The 20,650-nt window shown below is 36.6% G+C and overlaps 1 protein-coding gene across 1 annotated transcript; it reads right to left on the bottom strand.

Annotated features, from left to right (window-relative positions):
• Positions 1 to 559: 559 nt before the first annotated feature.
• Positions 560 to 20,526, bottom strand: LOC126501693 (aldo-keto reductase family 1 member C21-like). Its single transcript, XM_050142513.1, has 9 exons — positions 20,443 to 20,526; positions 17,851 to 18,018; positions 16,878 to 16,994; positions 16,231 to 16,305; positions 15,884 to 16,006; positions 14,531 to 14,640; positions 14,113 to 14,278; positions 10,366 to 10,448; positions 560 to 602 (listed from the first exon to the last, which is right to left on the bottom strand). The coding sequence occupies exons 1-9, from the start codon at positions 20,524 to 20,526 to the stop codon at positions 560 to 562; spliced, it is 969 nt and encodes a 322-aa protein (XP_049998470.1).
• Between the last annotated feature and the right edge of the window lie 124 nt (positions 20,527 to 20,650).

Genomic DNA, 20,650 nt, shown 5'->3' on the forward strand with positions numbered 1-20,650 from the left:
GCCTCAGCTTTCTGATCACATGATACACATTTTCCATTTGGGATAAAGAGAAACATACCTGCTAACTGTTACTCCTTAAAGAATGAAAAAACTATCTATTCTCATTAAAAACTGTCTGTAAAATGAGAGTTTTCATTTACCCCAGAATGCACATAGACATTTAGACAAATTAAATTTTTTGTTTGTTTGTTTTTATTTTTCATACATTATATTTTGATCATGTTTTTCCACTCTCTCAATTGTTCCCATATCCCCTCTACTTTTTTCTCATTTTATTTATTTTATTTTATTTTTTTTAGTATTTAGAATTAATTTTGAGACATCATGAATCATAGGAAAATAAGCCTTTAAAGTAGTAAAATGACCCTGAAAATTGTTGAAGAATATGACTTTTGGGAGTTTCAGAATGGGATAATATTTTTCTTTCATTTTTTTTTTCTCTATTAGATGATGCGTAGTTCCAGGAGGTTCTGAATTTCTACAGAGTAGAAATGACAAGTCCAGACATCAACCTGAGCAGTCTTCCACCAGTGCAACTTCCAAAAAACATCCACACATGTTAGTATTCATCAGAAAATGGAAAATTAGGGTGGCCCTCAAACCTGCAAAGACAAAGAAATTTGATAGTACAATTAAAAATTCTGTTTTGAGAAGTGATTTCTATGAAGCGGATTTTAATATGAAAGTATATAATTTTCTTTTCCCAACGCATACAATCTTCTTTTCTTACTTTAAATAACACTTCTTTCTACTTGAAAAGCAAACAATAAATGAATGGTTCAGTTTTTCCTGTTTTCTCTAATACTGAACATAGAGAAAAGGAAGAATCAAATGCTCAAACATGTATCTATCAACAAAAGGAAATAGGGCCTAAGAAAGAAGAGTCAGCCATTGAAAACACTGGCTATTCTTCAAAAAAAAAAAAAAAAATCAGGTTCTAGTCACAGCATCCAAAAGCTGGCTCACAAACATTTTAACTCAAGTTTCGGGGAAACCTATGCCTCCTCTGGTGTATATGCTTCCAGGAATACATGTGATACACAGATATTCACATAGCCAAACCCATATGATTAAAAAAAGTTAAATAACAAACAAGAAATTATACACACACACACACACACACACACACACACACACACATATATATATATATATACCCATNACATCTGTCAAGGAGATTCAGAAGGTACCATTTGTCAGGACCAGTCTCTTCATTACTTACAACAGGTCCTAGATGGTATAGATGTTAGAGTAGGCCAACCCAAGGCCTGAATATGTGGATCTGGGTGGTAGCTAAATTGGTCAGTCCAGGCTCCATGGGCCAAATGGGATTTCCATGGTTCAGAGTAGCCTCAGGATATCCCAGAGAAGTTTCAGTGAGGATCCAGTGAGATGGTGTGCTAGAAACAGAGGCCTTGAACCAGACCAATGACTCATTGCAATAAACATTTGTTAGCAAAGCTGATTGGACAAAGGGGTATACTATGTGATAAATTGCTCATAATGGCCCATAACAAATGAAGCGGTATTGAAGATGGTAGTAGTTTGAATGTACTTGGCCCCATAATTATAAAGGGAGTGATACTATTAGGATGCATGTCTTTGTCCTATGGGTACAAATCTATGGAGGAAGAGTGTCACTGTAGTGGCAGGCTTTGTGGTTTCCTATGCTGAGGATACTGCTCAGTCATAGTTGATGTCCTGTGCTCAGCTCCAGTACTATATCTGCATGTATGCCACCATGCTCCTGTCATGATGATACTAGACTGAACCTCTAAAAGTGTAAATCACCCCCTCAATTAAATATTGTCTTATTGTTACAGAAATAACAACCCAAACTAAGTTGGTAGCAGGAGTGGAATATTGCTATGATATACTAGGAGATGGTTTTTGTTTGGAGTAATATGGACTTTAAGAGTTTGGGTTAGGAAATAAATGAAATTCTTTGAGCACTACTCAATGATTGATACTCATAGAAGCATGAAAGACAGTGCTGCTCAAGGTGATTTGATGGACTGTGAGGACCACAGGTTTCAAAGGAGAACAACATGGCACCAGTAAAATATAGTGACCCCACAACAGCAACACTTGGACAAGGAAATATAGTTCTAGCAGAAGAATATGATCCAAAAAATTAACTTCAGGAGAATGCTTGAGACTCTCAAAGAGGAAATGAGCAATTCCCTCAAAGAAATGAAGGAAAGGACAAAAAATTGGAAGACATCAGCAAATCCTTTAAAGAAAACCAAGAAAAAGCAATCAAACATATTAAAGAAACTATTCAAGACTTGAAAACTGAAATAGAGACAATAAAGAAAAAGTAAACCAAGGGAATATAGAAACAGAAATCATGAGAAAATAATCAGGAACCACAAATACAAACATAAAGAGCAGAATACAAGAGATGGAAGAGAGAATTTCAAGCACTGAGGATACAATAGAAGAAATAGACTCATCAGTCAAAGAAAACATTAAATATAACAAAAGCTTAACACAAAATATCCAGGAAATATGGGACACCATGAAAAGACCAATCCTAAGAATAATAGATATAGAAGAAAAAGTTCAACTCAAAAGCACAGAAAATATATTTAACAAAATCATAGAAGAAAACTTTCTCAACCTTAAGAAAAATATGCCTGTGAAGATATAAGAAGCTTACAGAACACCAAATAGACTGGATCAAAACAAAAAAGTCCCATTACCACATAATAATCAAAACACTAAACATACAGAATATGGAAAGAATATTAAAAGCTGCAAAGTTAAAAGGCCAAGTAACATAAAAAGGCAGACATATCAGATTTACACCTGATTTCTCAATGGACACAATGAAAGCCAATAAATCCTGTTCCTGTTCAAGCATTATTCAGACACTTAAAGACTATGGATGGAAGTTCAGCCTATCATACCCAGGAAAACTTTCAATCACCATAGAAGTACAAAACAAGATATTCCATGGCAGAACCATATTTACCCAATATCTTGCCACAAACCCAACCTACACAAAGTACTATAAAGAAAACTCCAACCCAAGGGAGTTGGCTACACCCACAAAAACAGAGACAATTGAATTGATGATCTCATAGCAGAAAATTCCAAAGGGAAAAAAAACATACAAAATAATATCACCAATAAGGAAAACTAAATTAACAGGAGATGGCAATCACTGGTCATTAATATCCCTTAATATGAATTGATTCAGCTCACCTATAAAGAGACGCAGGCTAACAGATTTGATATGAAAACATAATCCATCCTTTTGCTGCATACAAGAAATACACCTCAACCTCAGAGACAGACATCACCTCAAAGTAAAGGGTTGGGAAAAAAAAATTTCCAATCAAATGGACCTAAGAAACTAGCTGGTGCAGCTCTCCTAATATCTAACACAATAGACTTTAAACTAACATCAATCAAAAAAAAGAAAAAGAAGAATGATATTTCATATCTTCACAGGAAAAATCCATAAAGAGGAAATCTCAAAACTGAACCTTTATGCCCCAAGTACATGGGCTTCATCATATGTAAAAGAAATACTTCTGAAGCTTAAATCATACATTAAACCCTACACACTAATAGTGGGAGACTTCAATATTCCACTCTCACCACTAAACAGGTCAATCAGACAAAAAATTAGAGGAAAATATAGGAATTAACAGATGTTATAACTCAAATGGACTTAATAGACATCTATGTTATATTCCATCCAAACAAAAAAGAATGTAACTGGTGTAGGAGGTCCTTATGTTTATGTGTTGTTCTTATTGGTTACTGAATAAAGACTGCCTTGGACTGTTGATAGGGTAGAACTTAGGTAGGTTGAGTAAACTGGACTGAATGCTGTGAGAAGGAATGCAGAGAGGGAGAAGCCATGGATCCGCAGCCTGAGACAGACACTGGGAACTTTAGCTGGTAAGCCACAGTCTTGTGGCAGTACACGAATTAATACAAATGGGTTAAATTCATATGAGTTGGCCAATTAGAAGTTAGAAGTAGTGTTTTAATTAATACAGTTTCTGTATGGTTATTTTGGTTCTAGGCAGCCAGTATGAACAAGCACCTTCTCCAACATATACCTTCTTCTTAGCACCTCATACCGTCTTTTCAAAAATTGACCACATACTTGGTAACAAAACAAACCAGAACAGATACAAAACAAAAATTGAATAACCCCATGTATCTTATCAGATCACAATGGCTTAATATTATAAATCAACAACAACACTAATTCCACAAAGCCCTCAAACACATGGAAATTAAACAATGCTCACCTGAAGCATCAATGGGTCAAGGAAGTAATAAATGAATAACTTAAAGACTTCCTAAAATTCAATGAAAATGACCACACAAAATACCCAAATTTATGGGACACAATGAAAACAGTGTTAAGAGGAAAGTTTATAGCACTAAATGCATACATAAAGAAGCTGGAAAAATTCCACACTGGTGAATTAAGAGAACATTTGAAACTTTAGAACAAAAACAAGCAAACTCACACAATAGAACTAGATGCCAGGAAACAGTCAAATTGAGAGCTGAAATCAACAAAATAGAAAGAAAGAAAGCAATGCAAAGAATCAATGAGACAAAGAATTGGTTCTTTGAAAGAATCAACAGAGTAGACTAACCTTTATCAAAAGTAACCAAAAGGCAGAGAGAAAATATCCAAATGAACAATATCAGAAATGAAACATGGGATATAACAACAGACACTTAGAAAATACAGAGAAACATCAGCTCATATTTCAAAAACCTATACTCCACAAAATTGGATAACTTTTAGGAAATAGATACATTTCTGGATAAATATTACTTACCAAAATGAAATCAATACCATATAAATAAATTAAACAGACCTATAACTGCTAAAGAAATAGAAACAGTCATCAAAAGTCTCCTAACAAAAAAAAGTCCAGGACCAGATGGTTTCAGCTCAGAATTCTACAAGATTTTCAATAAAGAACTAGTACCAATACTCCTCAAATTGTTCCATACAATAGAAACAGAAGGAACATTGTCAAACTCATCTTATGAGGCTATAATTACCCAGATATGCAAGCCACACAAAGAAATTACCAAGAAAGAGAATTACAGACCAATATTACCATGAACAGTGATGCAAATATACTAAATAAAATACTGGCAAATCGAATCCAAGAACACATCAGAGCCATCATCTACCATGATTAATTTGGCTTCGTCCCAGACATGCAGGAATGGTTCAACATAGAAAAATCTGTCAATGTAATCTACCATATAAATACACTAAAAAATAAAATCCACATGATCATCTCATTAGATACCAAAAAAGCTTTCAACAAAATATAACATCCCTTCATGATAAAGGTCTTGGAGAGAGCAGGGATACAAGGAACATACCTAAACAAAATAAAGGCAATATACAGGAAGCCAACAGCCAACATCAAACTAAATGGAGAGAAACTCCCAACGATCCCACTGAAATCAGAAATAAGACAATTGTCCACTCTCTCCATATATATCCAATATATTTATTGAGGTCCTAGCTAGAGCAATAAGAGAACAAAAGGAGATTAAGGGGATGCAAATCAGAGAAGAAGAAGTCAAATTCTTACTATTTGCTGATGATATGATAGTTTACATAAGTGACCCTAAAAATTCTACCAAGGAACTACTACAACTCATAAGCACTTTCAGTAATGTAGCAGGATACAAGATTAACTCAAAAAAATCAGTAGCCTTCCAGTACACAGATGATAAATGGGCTGAGAAAGAAATCAGAGAAATATCACACTTCACCATAGCCACAAATAGAATAAAATATCTCGGAATAACTCTAACCAAACAAGTGGAAGACTTGTATGACAAGAATTTTAAATCTTTGAAGAAAGAAATTGAAGAAGACATCAGAAAGTGGAAAGATCTCCCATGCTCTTGGGTAGGTATAATTAACATTGTAAAAATGGCAATTTTACCAAAAAGCAATCTATAGATTCAGTGCAATGCCCATCAAAATTCTTCACAGACCTCGAAGGAATGGTACTCAATTTCATATGGAATAGCAGAATGCCCAGGATAACCAAAACAATTCTGTACAATAAAAGAACGTCTGAAGGCATCACAATCCCTCACTTCAAACTCTAATACAGACCTACAGTACTGAAAACAGCTTGGTGTTGGTATAAAAACAGACAGAAGGACCAATGGAACGGAATCAAAGACCCGAGTATTAATCCACACTCCTTCAAACACCTGATTTTTGACAAAGAAGCACAAAATATCAAATGGAAAAAAGAACATATATGTAACAAATTGTGCTGGCATAACTGGATATCAACATGTAGAAGAATGAAAATTAATCCATATTTATCACCACACACAAAACTCAAGTCCAAATGGATCAAAGACATCAACAGAAAGCCAGCCACACTGAACCTCATAGAAGAAAAAGTAGGAAGTACACTTGAATGCATTGGCACAAGAGAGAACTTTCTAAATATAACCCCATTAGCACAGACCCTGAGAGAAACACTTAAAAATGGGGCCTCCTAAAACTGAAAAGTTTCTGTAAGGCAAAGACATGTTCAACAAGACAAAATGACAACCTACAGAATGGGAAAAGATTTTTTTTTCCTACCCCATATCAGACAGAGGTTTAAACCTCAAAGTATATAGAGAACTCAAGAAATTGGTCATTAAAAGAACAAATAATCCAGTAAAAGAAGTGGAGTACAGATGTAAGCAGAGAACTGTCAACAGAGGAATCTAAAATGGCTCAAAGACATTTAAGAAAATGCTCAACAATCTTAGTTATCAGAGAAATGCAAATCAAAACAACTCTGTGATTCTATCTTAGACTTGCAAGAATGACCAAGATCAAAAACATAGATGACAACTTATGTTGGAGAGGTTGTTAGGTAAAGGGAACACTCCTGTGTTGCTGGTGGGAGTGTAAGCTAGTGCAGCCCCCATTGGATATCAGTATGGTGATTTCTCAGAAAATTAGGAAACAACCTTCCTCCAGACACAGCAATACCTCTTTTGGGTATATATTCAAAGGATGCTCAATCGTACCACAAGGATATGTGCTCAACTATGTTCATAGAAGCATTGTTTGTCATAGGCAGAACCTGGAAGCAATCTAAATGCCCCTCAATTGAAGAATGGATAAAGAAAATATGGTACAGCTCTTTTCCATCTTCCTCTCGGAGAGGCAGCTTCGCTTCTGCCTCTCTCCCCACTTCTCTGCTTCCCCCCTTCTCTGTCTCTTTCTCCTCTTCTCCTCTCTCTCTCTCTCTCTCTCTCTCTCTCTCTCTCTCTCTCTCTCTCTCTCTCTCTCTCTGTCTCCCCCTTCACCCTTCCTCCTCCATAACCCCCTGAATAAACTTCAACCTCACCCTGAAAAAAAAAAGAAAGAAAATATGGTACATTTACACAATGGAGTACTACAGAGCAGAAAAAAATAATGACATCTGGAAATTTCATCTAAATGAATGGAGCTAGAAAACATAATATGGAGTGAGGTAACCCAGACCCAGAAAGACAATAATCATATTTATTTAATCATAAGTGGTTTTTAAACATAAAGCAATGAAAACCAGCCCATAAATCACAATCCCAGAGAATCTAGACAACAATGAGGACACTAAGGGAGACATATATGGATACAGTTTACATGGGATTAGAAAAAGACAAGATCTCCTGAGTAAACTGTGAGCATGGAGACCATGTAAGAGGATTGAAGGGGAGGGGAGAGGCAGGGAGTAGAGCAGAGAAAAATGTAGAGCTCAATAAAATCAATTAAAAAACACACAGAATGAAAGGGAATGAAAAATAAGAAAACATTTTATTTTGTGGGCACTGCAAGATTGAAAGGGCGATATAGGGTGACTGGGATATTAGAGGAATTGAGGTGCATATCGTTAAATTCTCAAATAATCAATAAAGAAATTATATTAAAAAATTCTCAAAGAAAGAAGAAATGTACTACACTTTTGAAAATATGTAACCAAGATACATACTCTATAGTAAAAAGTAGTTGAGGAATGATGAGATTGTTTATTTTGATAAGGAATGAGCTACAAATTGATGACCTATATATTATGTGACATATAGAACAGAATGTTAGAACTTATGGATCCCTATTTACTCCCCCCACTTTCAAACAAATTAATAAATGTAATTATTTAAAAATATTTGCCCAAAACAAAATCTTACACATAAAAAATAACCACAAATCACAATAACAAAATAAACACACAAGTTCTAAAGAGTTAAAAGATTACTCATCAAAGATAATAACATAAATAATAGTTCTGTCTCTATGTAATACACACTAATTTATTCATTTTCAGTATACTATTAAAAACAAACTGTATCTAGAATTGTTATTACAAGCAATTTTTTCATTGTGCTTATAATTTTCACACAATATCACATTATTAATCTTGAATAATTACCCCACAGGAATGAATACACTTTCCTTCATATATAATCCATCTTGTCTTGCTCCAAAGGTCCAAATGAGGAGCAGAAGGAGGGAGAACATGAGCAAGGAAATCAAGACCGCGAGGGGTGCACCCACACACTGAGACGGTGGGGTTGATCTAATGGGAACTCACCAAGGCCAGCTGGACTGGGACTGAAAAAGCATGGGATAAAACCGGACTCTCTGAATATGGTAGACAGTGAGGGCTGCTGAGAAGCCAAGGACAATGGCACTGGGTTTTGATCCTACTTCATGTTCTGGCTTTGTGGGAGCCTAGCCTGTTTGGATGCTCACCTTCCTAGACCTGGATGGGGGGGGCCTTGGACTGCACACAGGACAGGGAACCCTGACTGCTCTTTGGACTGGAGAGGGAGGGGGAGGGGAGTGGTGCGTGGGGATTATGCCCGAGTGATATTGCTGGGTCTTGAGGTAGGTTGTGTAGGGAAAATTGGAGGGAATGGGAGGAGGGGAGTGGAGAGAGAACTGGGATTGGTATGTAAAAAATTTTTCCCAACAGATTTTTTTTTTATTTTTTAATAAAAAAATAAAAAAAAACAGCAGTTCTCATGATAAAACTTTCAGCTCCTGAATAAAAGCACATCAGAAAGAAATGAAGGTTTTCAAACTATTAAAAATCGTTAAGGTTCCTGAGCACAGTGAACAATTTCAGAGGCAGGTGATGCGTAGACTACAAGGTTGGTGGTCATATATTAAATAAGATTTGGATTTAATCAATTGCTGGAGAGAATGACATGCTGGCATGATGTTGATATTGGAAATGTTTCAATGGGCTCCTCAAACTGTCCCAAGTGCATGTTTGCAGGGCATACAGATTATCGTCATGACAGGGCATTCAGCAGTGATGCAGGCTTGCCCTGCACATTTTCTGAAACTGTACAAGTCTTCAGGTACAACAAATTAAATGGACCATGGGTCGGCTTACTCTGCTTCTGTGAATGAAGTCAGAATTCAGAACAGATTAGAATGAATTCCAAAAGTAATTTTCTAAATTCTGGGCTCTAATTGTCTCTGCATTCTTTATATTTATTGAGAGAATTTAATTTTTTTCTTTAAAGCTTATTTGAAAAAATTTGTGCTTTTTTGTCATTATTTTCATTTTTTATAGATTTTTATTGAGCTCTACATTTTTCTCTGTTCCCCTCCCTGTCTGTCCCCTTCCCCCTTCAACCATCCCCCCAAAGTCCCCATGCTCCCAATTTACTCAGGAGATCTTGTAGTTTTCTACTTCCCTTGTAGATTAGATCTATGTAAGTTTCTCTTACTGTCCTCATTGTTGTCTATGTACTCTGGGATTGTGGATTGTAGGCTGGGTCTCTTTGCTTTATGTTTAAAAACTACCTATGAGTGAGTACATGTGATTCTGTGTCTGCATTATCTCACTCAAAATAATGTTTTCTAGCTCCATCCATTTTCCCGAAAAATTCAAGATGTCATTATTTTTTTTCTGTTGTTTTTACTCCATTGTGTAAATGTACCACATTTTCCTTATCCATTCTTCAGTGAAGGAGCATTTAGGTTGTTTTCAGGTTCTGGCTATGACAAACAAAGCTACTATGAACATAGTTGAGCATATGTCCTTGTGGCATGATTGAGCATCTTTGATATGTACCCAAAAGTGGTATTATTGATTCCCGAGGAAGGTTGTTTCCTAATTTTCTGAGAAATTCCCACACTGACATCCGAAGGGGTTGTACTAGCTTACACTCCCACCAGCAATGCAGGAGTGTTCCCTTTACCCCACAACCTCTCCAGCATAATTTGTCATCAGTGTTTTTGATCTTGGCCATTCTTACAGGTGTAATATGGAATTTGAGAGAACTTTAAAAGCATTACTCTTGAAATAAATGGAGGAAAACATGTTGCAAGTTACTTACATCGGTGCAGCCACGTATCGCAGATTTCTGTTTAGGCCATCAAGTACTTTCATATCCTTTGGACTCAACTGGAATTCAAAAGCCTACCATGCAGATAAGAAACATTTTTACATATTTAGACTTTAATTTTGCCAACTTGTACACTGTAAATGCAACAAACTGAACTGTGATAACAAAAAAGTTGAAAAATCTCAGATCTCTCAAAATACAAAGTTATTCGTCCAAACACTCAAGTGAGAAACAAATGCAAGGGAGAGCATCACTCAAATTCCCTCCACATATTGAATCCATACACATATACAGACAAGAGAGTGTTAAATAGAAGGTGAGAACAGAAGAAATCTGATGTGATTTAAAGAAGAAATCATCATTGTTTAGATTATCTAAACTAGAAGTACAATTTTCTAAATGTTTAACATAATTCAGTTGCTATCATTTGATAGTTTTATTTCCACACTGAAAAAAAAAAGGCAATCAAATATAAGAATGCTAGTTTGAATATAGCTTAAATGGATATTCTATTATAAATGATGTTTTATAAATGAGTTAAGAACTGGTCTCAAGGTGATCATCTTTACTACAGTTTGGGCAGTTTAATCAACAAGATGATCATAACTATTAATGTATGTAAACAAATGGATTCATAAATTATTGCTTTGATCTGAAAATCAACACCACGAAAGAATTAGAGAATAAAAATATCAATCATACAGCAACTTAGTCATGTAATTGACGGAATAAATGCAAGATATCCTGAATATTTCAAAGTTGATGAAACAAAAATGCAATATCAAGAAATTCACAAAATTACGTGAATATAAGCAGTTACTTATTAAGAAAATTATGGAAGTACATAAAATGCCATCTATGTAACTGCAAATTCCAATAAAATGATCATGGTTTGGACAGAACAGTACTGCAAAAACCTCTTAGTCTCCAAAATAATGAACAGATGTGAAAACAAATACCAACTTAATACTCTGGTTGGGAGTTAGAACGTGGATTATAAACTTTTGATTACAGAAAAAAAAACATAAATAACCAAGGCAAGCCAGGTGTGATGACACCTATCTATAAAACCACCACTTGGATTGTAAAAGGCAAAACCTAGAAGTTCTTGGTCATTTTCAACTAAATTGCTAGTTTAAGGCCAGACTACTTCAAAAATGATAATCTCAAAGTAAACTGCCTTTAGGAAATACAAAATCATCCACAAAACCAAACTCAACCCAAACTTCAGAAAACTCCCTTGACATATAAAACACAATAAACTTAACTTCCTTAGATGTTTTAATTTTTTAAAACATTTTTTTCTCTAACTTTAACACCACAAGGGAACAGCATTCATTCACGAAAGCAATTGTATAGCTAGAGTCTCTTGTGCAGGATGTAGGCACATATTTATCAGAAAACAAAGACAAAATCACAACAAAAATAAGGAAATGAAAAAAAACAACAAATCATCAAGCTGTGTTTAAGTAAGGGGAGAAATAAGAAACACTTTCATTTGAGATAGCCAAACTAAATTTTCACTACCAAAAATATGTTAATTGACCACAAGGATGAGGACAGATACATAGTCATAGATGGTGAATCTTATTATCCATTTTTAAATTCTGCATATGTTTTGGTTAACACTTGAAATTGCAAAAGGGTAATTTTGGTGGAATATAGAGATGGAAAGAACAGTGGATGATATCTTCAAAATAATAGAGAAGAATATGGGTGAGTTGCACACAGGAACATCAATCAACCAAATAGAAAGTAATGAAGAATCTTAATATATAGAGAAGGCATTTCTGCTTATGTTACTTATGAAAATTTGAAAAGTACAGCATTTTTTTAGTAAAAGCTTCAAAATTCACTTCAGAAACTGAGACCAATGGGTTTCCAGAATACATAAACATAGTTAATGGATTCACAATAAGAATATAATGCCAGAGGAAGAGGGAGCCTCTTCCAGGGATGATCCTCCTAACTTGTTGTCCAATACAAAGTGATCTGCTCTGAAGCTATATATGTACCATCAACAAAAATGGAGTCAGCATGTTTAATTTATACAATGGTACATGAAAACATATAAATACAGATATATGTAACAATAACAATTTGGAAATAAGGGCCTATCAATTTGATAGTGGAGAGACATGGGAGAAGTAGAGGTGGAGAACCCAAAAGCAGATGGAGAAAGAAAAAGGAAGAAGGAAAGTGGTGTGATTACATTTTAATTAAAATCTACAAAAATTATAAGAATGTCTTTTTCAAGTCTTCCAGTGCCTACTCTATTTTGTGAATATTGAGCCACTTGTACTAGGATATGGAAGAAGTTTTCCCATGTCTTGATACTTCCCTGGTTGTAGCGCACTTTGCCAGTTGAAGATGCCAGAAGTAATGGTATTCTTTGTCTAGATTAGAACACACTCATACATGAAAGCCCTTTCTGAGAAGTCAGGAACTAAGTTGGAGTTGTGCAAAATAGTAAAGCAAAGGCTGGTTGAAAGAAGAATTAAGAACTATTAAGAACAGAGATAGAAAACTATGTGGAAGAGAGACCAAGGAACTTCATACTGATGAGATAGGCTCCACTGCAAACAATGCAATCTAAGACCCGACGTGACAGAACACATCCCAGCACAGAAAGTCTCTTTGAGGTCAGAGGAGACACACAAAAAATCTAACGGCAGAAAAATTGCTTACATAAACGTTTTATATATGAAGTCCTTATAAAGAACAGTTGCATGACTGTTTCATATATGGAGCCCATGCATTGAAATGGTTGATTCTTAAACTCATACAATTATTCATAATCAAAATGAATGATGACCTATTTGAAAAGAAAGCTACTCTCTTGTGGGCGCATATTCTGATATGCCACAAAAGCCATTGCCCCGGTTTGAGCTGATACATAGCTCTGCAGACAAGCTGTCTGCCCTTAACAAAAGCCAGGATGCCTTGCTCCTAGCTTCCTTTGTTAAAGTGTGAATTACCTGAGAAGAGGTGTTGACTGAAACTGGTCAGGATGTTTGGGGTCTCTTTCCTTATGCAATTTGAAGGTTATCTTATAGAGATGCTAATTCAGGGCCTACCTGACTGCTAGACATGACTAAAGCCCAGGCACCTGGTTGCCCAGGCAACAGCCTTTGTATGCTCCCGCTCATTTGGGATGGATATATAAGATGTTGGGACAATAAACGGGGGGGGGGGGGGTCTGGCCTTTTCCAAGATGACCGTGTAAATTGTGTCTGATTATTCCTCGCGACTCCGTTCCAGCCAAGTTAGGGAGTTTGTGTTGGACCCAAACGGGCTCCGACACTCTCTACGGGATTTGAAAGGTGACAAAATTAAATTTAAAGAAGATAAATGCCTGCGTGTTAAAATAAATGTGTGTACAAGGAAACTACAAAATAGAACATAAATAATTTGAAGACCCATTATCTAGACTAAGTCCATTTCATTTCAGAAGACAAAGGAACATTTCATTCACTTAAGGTTAATAGGTGTATTGCCATTGCAATGCTGAGAAGAAAAATCTGTCTTGAACCTAATTCAATTCTATATTGCAGCAAAAACTGTAGTATTATTACAGATAAGGAGAAACCCTTCAAATATACATAAGATACAAGGGCATGGGAAAGCAAATAGAAGGACTAGGGTGATATAGAATCAAGAGTTGCCAAAGAAGTACATTGGGGTGAATCGGGGTGAATCAGTGTGGACAATTTTGAAGCTCACAGTCTAACTCAGCACCTGGATGTTCTCTTTGACTCGCTTTTCTGTGAGAGTGCTACTGAGGGCCACAAGCCCACGCTGTAACTGGTAGCGAAGGGCAATCAAGGCTGGAGTTTGATTGTATTTCTTTGCCATGGAATGAAGAACTGGTTCATCCAAGAGAACAGGGGAGCTCGGGTCCACCCTGAAATGAAATACAGCAAGGCTAAATCCCTCAATCTATAACATGTAAAGAAGTTTCAAATATACATGAAGGTATTGGGGCTTCTCAAGTGTGTTCCTGTACCAGTAACATTAATACCATTTTTCATTCTATAAAAAATGAAAATTAATTATTCCTGCTACTAGATTGCATGAGTTTGAATTTAGAATTATGGGACTAAAGGTATGCCAGCACAATTGTTAATATATGTTTAATTTTTAATGACCTCATTACCATCCTGTATATCGTTGTGTTCCCAGGACACCATAGGCAACCAGTACAATATTATTTGACTTGCAGAAATCAAGAAGTTTCATTTGGTTGAGATAAGGATGGCATTCTACCTGCGGATGAATGAATAAAGATACCATAATACATAAAATCCCACATTGATACAAAGAAAAGTGTTAAAATACAATAAACTCAATTTGGAAAACTTGTGTAATAAATTATGAATTGACTATAACAACACCAAGACTTAAGCATATAGCACCCTACCCATTCTGGTACAAGAAACCTTGATTAATTGCAGTGGATTATTAAAAACATGAAAATAAAAGTTACTGCCTGGGAAGTAAAAAGGTTCTGCAGCATGAGAGTTGGAAAACGAAACAATAAACAATAATTGGGGGACTTTAACCAAGGAACATATATACATTTTCTTTTTTAAAATTCAAACATTTTATTTTTTTGATTTATAAATAATGCCCTTCAAAATTTCCACCTCCTCCCCTCCTCCCATTTCGCTCCCCCTCCCCCCTCCCCCACTCACCCTCCCCCTTCAGTCCTAAGAGAGGGTAGGGTACCCTGCCCTGTGGGAAGTCCAAGGCACTCCCCCCTCCATCCAGGCCTAGGAAGGTGTGTATCCAAACAGACTAGGACCCAAAAAGCCAGTACATGCGGTAAAATCAAATCCCAGTGCCATTATCATTGGCTTCTCAGTCAGCCCCCATTGTCAGGCACATTCAGAGAGTCTGGTTTGATCACATGCTCATTCAGTGTCATTCCAGCTGGCCTTCATGAGCTCCCCGTAGGTCAGTCACACCGTCTCAGTGGGTGGACAAACCCCTTGCAGTCCTGATTTCCTTCCTTAGCAATCAGGGAAATGCAAATCAAAACAACTTTGAGATACCATCTTACATGTGTCAGAATGTCTAAAATCAAAAACACCAATGATAACCTATGCTGGAGAGGATGTGGAGTAAGAGAAACACTTATCCATTGCTGGTGGGAATGCAAACTTATGCAACCACTTTGGAAATCAGTGTGGTGGTTTCTCAGGAAACTGGAAGTCAACCTACCTCAGTATTCAGCAACTCCACTCTTGGGAATATACCCAAGTGTTGCCCAATCATACTACAAAAGCATTTGTTCAACTATATTCATAGCAGCACTATTTGTAATAGCCAGAACCATGAAGGCTTCACAGAGAAAAACAAAACCAACTGTCGTAAATATCCTATCTGTAAACACTCTGGCATTAGCTTGTGTTGCTCCACATATAAAATGAATGCTGAAACCAATACCTATTAATCAGTGGCAACAAGGGAAGCAGGAGATGGAGAACAAGAGGCTGAGGATCCCCACCTCATTACACACAGGCTTGTATTTGAGCCCTGGCTTGTTCAGGATCATCTCCAGCTGCCTGTGGCTAAAGTTGGACACTCCGATGGACTTGGTCAGTCCTGCATCCTTACACTTCTCCAAGGCCTAAAGCAGAAAATAAAGTCACAAAGTATTTTATGTGGTTGTATAACCCTTTGATTCTATTATGTTAAAGTCATGCATGCTATCCCAGCTCTTAAACAAAACATTCCTTGGACATAACATCACTTTTTGACAGAGAAGACACACCCTACTCTCATGAATGAAACAGTAGCCTGACGTTTTCTTTCCCTGCATTCCCTCATGTGCTCTCTCTTTCTAGTACTTACTTCCCATGTGGCACAGAGATCCACTGTGTCAAATATTAATTTTCCATGTTCATCTACTGGGAAATCTTCTCCTGGCTGGAACAGAAGCAAAAGTTAAAGTAACATCTCAAAAAAGGCATGTTTTCTACCAGTAGCCATGTTTCTAGGGAAAGGGAATGCTGAGAATTAAAACTCCATATTACAGATGTGTCATATTTAATGTAATTATATTTGTCATGTATTTTGAATGTTGAGTTATATAAAATGTCCTTAGGTGGTAAGATTCTATTTTCTCATGCCTATTATATGTGTTCCTAAATATCACATCTCTGAGTCACTATGGGCTGTCCTCTAGACTTTTATAAATTTTTGGGGCTTTCCACATTGTAGATAACTATTTTTCCTTACTTCAATTCATTAGCTGCCCATAGTTCCTTGTCTAGTGTTGCGGCCTCATGAGATTTTCCCCTTCCACATTAACACGTCTACTGGTCCTTGTTTGGGTCTACTTAATCAGCACGTTGGTAAGACTTCATGGGTATCTCTAGATTCCCTGGTATCTCTAGAAAATACAATCTCATAGAAAACCCTCTATTTCTCTGAATCCTACCACCATCACAACTACAAACTACTCTAAATAAATATTTTTGTATATTCATAAAACATACTTTCAGGGCCACTGGGAAATGCATGAGGTAAAGGTCCACATAGTCCAACTGAAATTTCTTCAATGACTGTTCCAAGGAAGATCTCACCAGTTCTGGGCGAAGACAATTACACCAAACCTACAGTAGAAGGTGGAATTCAGATTGAATTAATATATTCTAGGAATTTTTCATTTACTTTACCTGAAACAGACTTTTTTTCTACTAATTTTAAATTGATGTGATCAGTAGGAATATTGCACTTCTTCCCAAACGTCTTTTAGTCTGATCTAGCCGTGTGCATCTCCTATGTTTACCATGAATTAATCTTGGAAATTAATCAAGACACAATATTATAGTCAAGCAATAACAATGTTCACCATCAATATTATCTTTCACTGGATTTAAAATTCACAATGAGAGTCTAATATTCTTACTCAGTCAACTCAATATGAAATAGTTACTGGTGAAAATATCTACATGTGTGTACTGTTTTGCTTATTCAGTATACACATATGGAGGCTTAATGTCATTCTTGTGTGCTTATCTCTGTCACTCTCTGTATATGCATTTTTAATTTACATAACCATAGAGAAAATATTTTCAACATTTTGTTATATACTAGATTAGTTACGTCTTGCTTAACAACCAAAATCTAATCTTATTTTCTCATATTACTAAAAGTATCTAAAATATTCAGAGCAATTAGAACTGCTAAAAAGCTATCCAGGAGATAAGCAAAGTTCCTGAAAGTCTTCCATAATCCAGTTTACATCATAGTCCTATAAACCGAGATGATGAAGTAAGAGCCATCAAATCATATTCATGAATCTAAAGACAGCAATAATGAGCCAACCATTCCCTGTCGATAAACACTATCCACTGTAAGCACAAAGATAAAACAGTAAGTACAATTCACTAATAATTATTGATGTAGTCATGTGAACCTCTGTCCAAATATTATGGTTCATTTGCAGGTACATTATATAAACAGTACCTTGGATGTCAGAAATATATCTTCTCTCCTCACAGTGCCATCAGCAATCTTGCTTCGGATGACCTCTCCCACATAATCTTCAGTTTTATAAACAGAAGCAGAATCAAAATGACGGAAGCCAACATCTATAGCTATTTTGATGATCTCCTTAATCTTACTTTTGGGAAACTGAGGAAGAACAAAAGGTACCATTTACAGTTAGACATGCATGTATCAGAAAGTATTCAGGCATAAAATGTGACCTGTTCTGGTATCAACATTTCCACATATCTTATGTTGTAAGGACTCCATCTAAGTTAATTGTAACATTTGTCTATGTAGTAACAAGGGAAAAGCATTCTGAGAACTTCTATTCTTGAAAACCACAGTTTAGTCATCACCACTACTAGCACCTAGGATCCAGGACTTAAACAGGGAATCATAAGAATATTTAAAAAAATTACCCAGGGAATATGCTTCAATGGACATAAACATTAAATGTTGTGTAAGCAAATGTTCCCCAGCTCCAAGCCAAGTCCATAAAACTGAGTTCTATGTTCCAAGAATTCAGCTATTCAGTGATTTCAGAAGAAAAAGAACTGACTCTTTCCCTAAATAACTGATGACCACAAAAATCTAACAGAACGTTGCAGTTTCAAAAAAACAAAAGAAAGCAAAAATAGACAATTTAAGAGAAACAACTGCCTTCTCAGTCTGTCCTCTTCCCTATCCTTGGCTAGAAAAAACAGAGCTGAAAAGGCATCATCTGAGTCCTGTGAACTTCAGATACTGAGTAAGTGGGTCCCATGTCATGATGACAGTGTGGGCAAAGCTTGAGAATCTCCTTTTCTGGCATCAAGTAAAACTTTCTTTGGGATGAAGCCTACTTGATCATAATAGATGATTGTTTTTATATGTTCTTGGATTTGGTTTGCCAGTATTTTATTGGGAATTTTTACATCGATGTTCATGATTAAGATTGGTCTGTAATTCTCTTTCTTAGCTGAGTCTTTGTGTGGTTTTGGTATCAGGGTAACTGTAGCTTCATAAAAAGAGTTTGGCAATGATTCTTCTGTTTCTTTTATGTGGAACACATTAAGGAGTATAGTTATTAGCTCTTCTTGGAAGGTCTAGTAGAATTCTTCACTAAAACAATCTTGTCCTTTTTTTTAATTTTTATTTGTTTATTTATTTATTTTTGGTTGGGAGGTTTTTGACAACAGCTTCTATTTCCTTGAAACTTATAGGAAGTGCAGGTGGGGTGGGGGAAGGAAAAAGGGGGAGAGAGAGAAAAGAAAGAAGGGAAGGATTGGGGAGAGCTTGGAAGAGTGGGATGGATGAGATGGAGGAAGGACAGATATAGGAGCAGGGAAAAAGATATCTTAATTAAGGGAGGCACTGTGGGGTTGGTGTTATTCCTTGGAAACTACAGCTCCCAGACTTCTCCTGGATTACCATCACCTGTGTGCGTGCTGGCCACGCCCAGGTGAAGGCCATTCCTCCCAGATAACCTTGCGCCCCCCGTTAAAAGCGAAGGTCCACGAGGTTTCCCTCCTCTTGGCCCCCCTCTTGGCCCTTTTCCCCCCTACCCTTGCACGTCCCCCCTTACTGTGTTCCCCTCTCCCCATTAAAACACACCCACGTGGGAGCCGCGTGTCCGTCTCTTCCTTTGCGTCCGTCTATCCTGTGTTTGTCCACACACCCACGCCGCCCCGCCGCCGTTTTTAAAGGAATAATAGGTACTAAAAGATCGAAGGAGATTAGAATCTAAGAAATGCCTAAATCCTCCACAATTTTAACAACTCTTGTCATTGTTCTTTATCATTGTCCTTTGGACACTTCAAAAACATGTTATTACATTGAAATTATTCAACAGGTTAAGCACTATCAACAATTCTGATGACTTTTTTAAATCCCTGAGATTCACAAGGTGGAAGAGAAGTGACTTAAGTCTATTGATCTCTGTCCTCCACAATTGATCCATGGCAAATATGAACACACACACACATGCACACACGCGTGCGCACACAGAGAGAAGGGAGGGGAGAGAGAGGGAGGGGGGAATAAGAGAACAGAAAAGAAGAGGAGAGAAGGGAAAGGACAAAAAGAAAAAAAATTTGAGCCTTCTATACCTAAAAGCCCATACCCTGTAATTAAAAGGTAACAGTCACTCAATGAAAGAGAGAATCTGTAGAAAACGAGGAACCATTCTACTCACAAAGCACTAGTGTTGAAATTGTGTGGATAATTCAAAACTAGTAAAAACCACATAATCCATTTCTTGAATGGGTAGCCTATCTGTGCAGATTTTTCCCAAAAGGTGAAATACATTGTAAATAAACATTTAAAGATTCTATAATCTTCATTTTCAGGTAGTGAAGCAGAAATGAATGGACATTAACAACAGGAAGCATGGCTCCAGGTTAATCATCGGGCAACCAGTGACCACACTCTGTCTCTGAGAAATCTTTCTCTCTTACAGCACATAGCTGTAGCCTGGGTGAGTAAGCATCCAGGAACCCAGCATTACCAGGAAGATATAGTCATATAGCTTTACATTTATTCTGGTTCTATTTCTTCTAAACCCTCAGCACCCAGCATCACTGCTTTTACCTCTTCAGGTACAGCAGTTCCAAAGCCCAGCACAGGTATGAAGTGGCCATCATTCAGTTCAATATTTTGACATTTGGAGTTCATCTTCTGTCACTTTTCAGGGTTAGTTGGCTCTGCTTGTTGTTGTCCTTCAGAGGGCATTAAGTAATGGGAGTTACTCCACTGCCTTCCAAATTAAATAGCAGGCTGTGACACGTGGGAGGAGATC

The sequence above is a fragment of the Alexandromys fortis genome, unplaced genomic scaffold, assembly GCF_014885135.2.
Source record: "Alexandromys fortis isolate MF-2015 unplaced genomic scaffold, M_Fortis_MF-2015_v1.1 scaffold_5, whole genome shotgun sequence".
Classification (NCBI taxonomy): domain Eukaryota; kingdom Metazoa; phylum Chordata; class Mammalia; order Rodentia; family Cricetidae; genus Alexandromys; species Alexandromys fortis.

Coding starts and splice junctions, on each gene's coding strand:
- LOC126501693 (XM_050142513.1), bottom strand. CDS start 20,526: ATGAACTCCAAATGTCAAAATATTGAACTGAATGATGGCCACTTCATA. Junction 16,007..16,230: donor ATCTCTGTGCCACATGGGAA/GTAAGTACTAGA, acceptor TTTCTGCTTTAG/GCCTTGGAGAAGTGTAAGGA. Junction 603..10,365: donor CGATACGTGGCTGCACCGAT/GTAAGTAACTTG, acceptor TTGTCTTTGCAG/GTTTGAGGGCCACCCTAATT.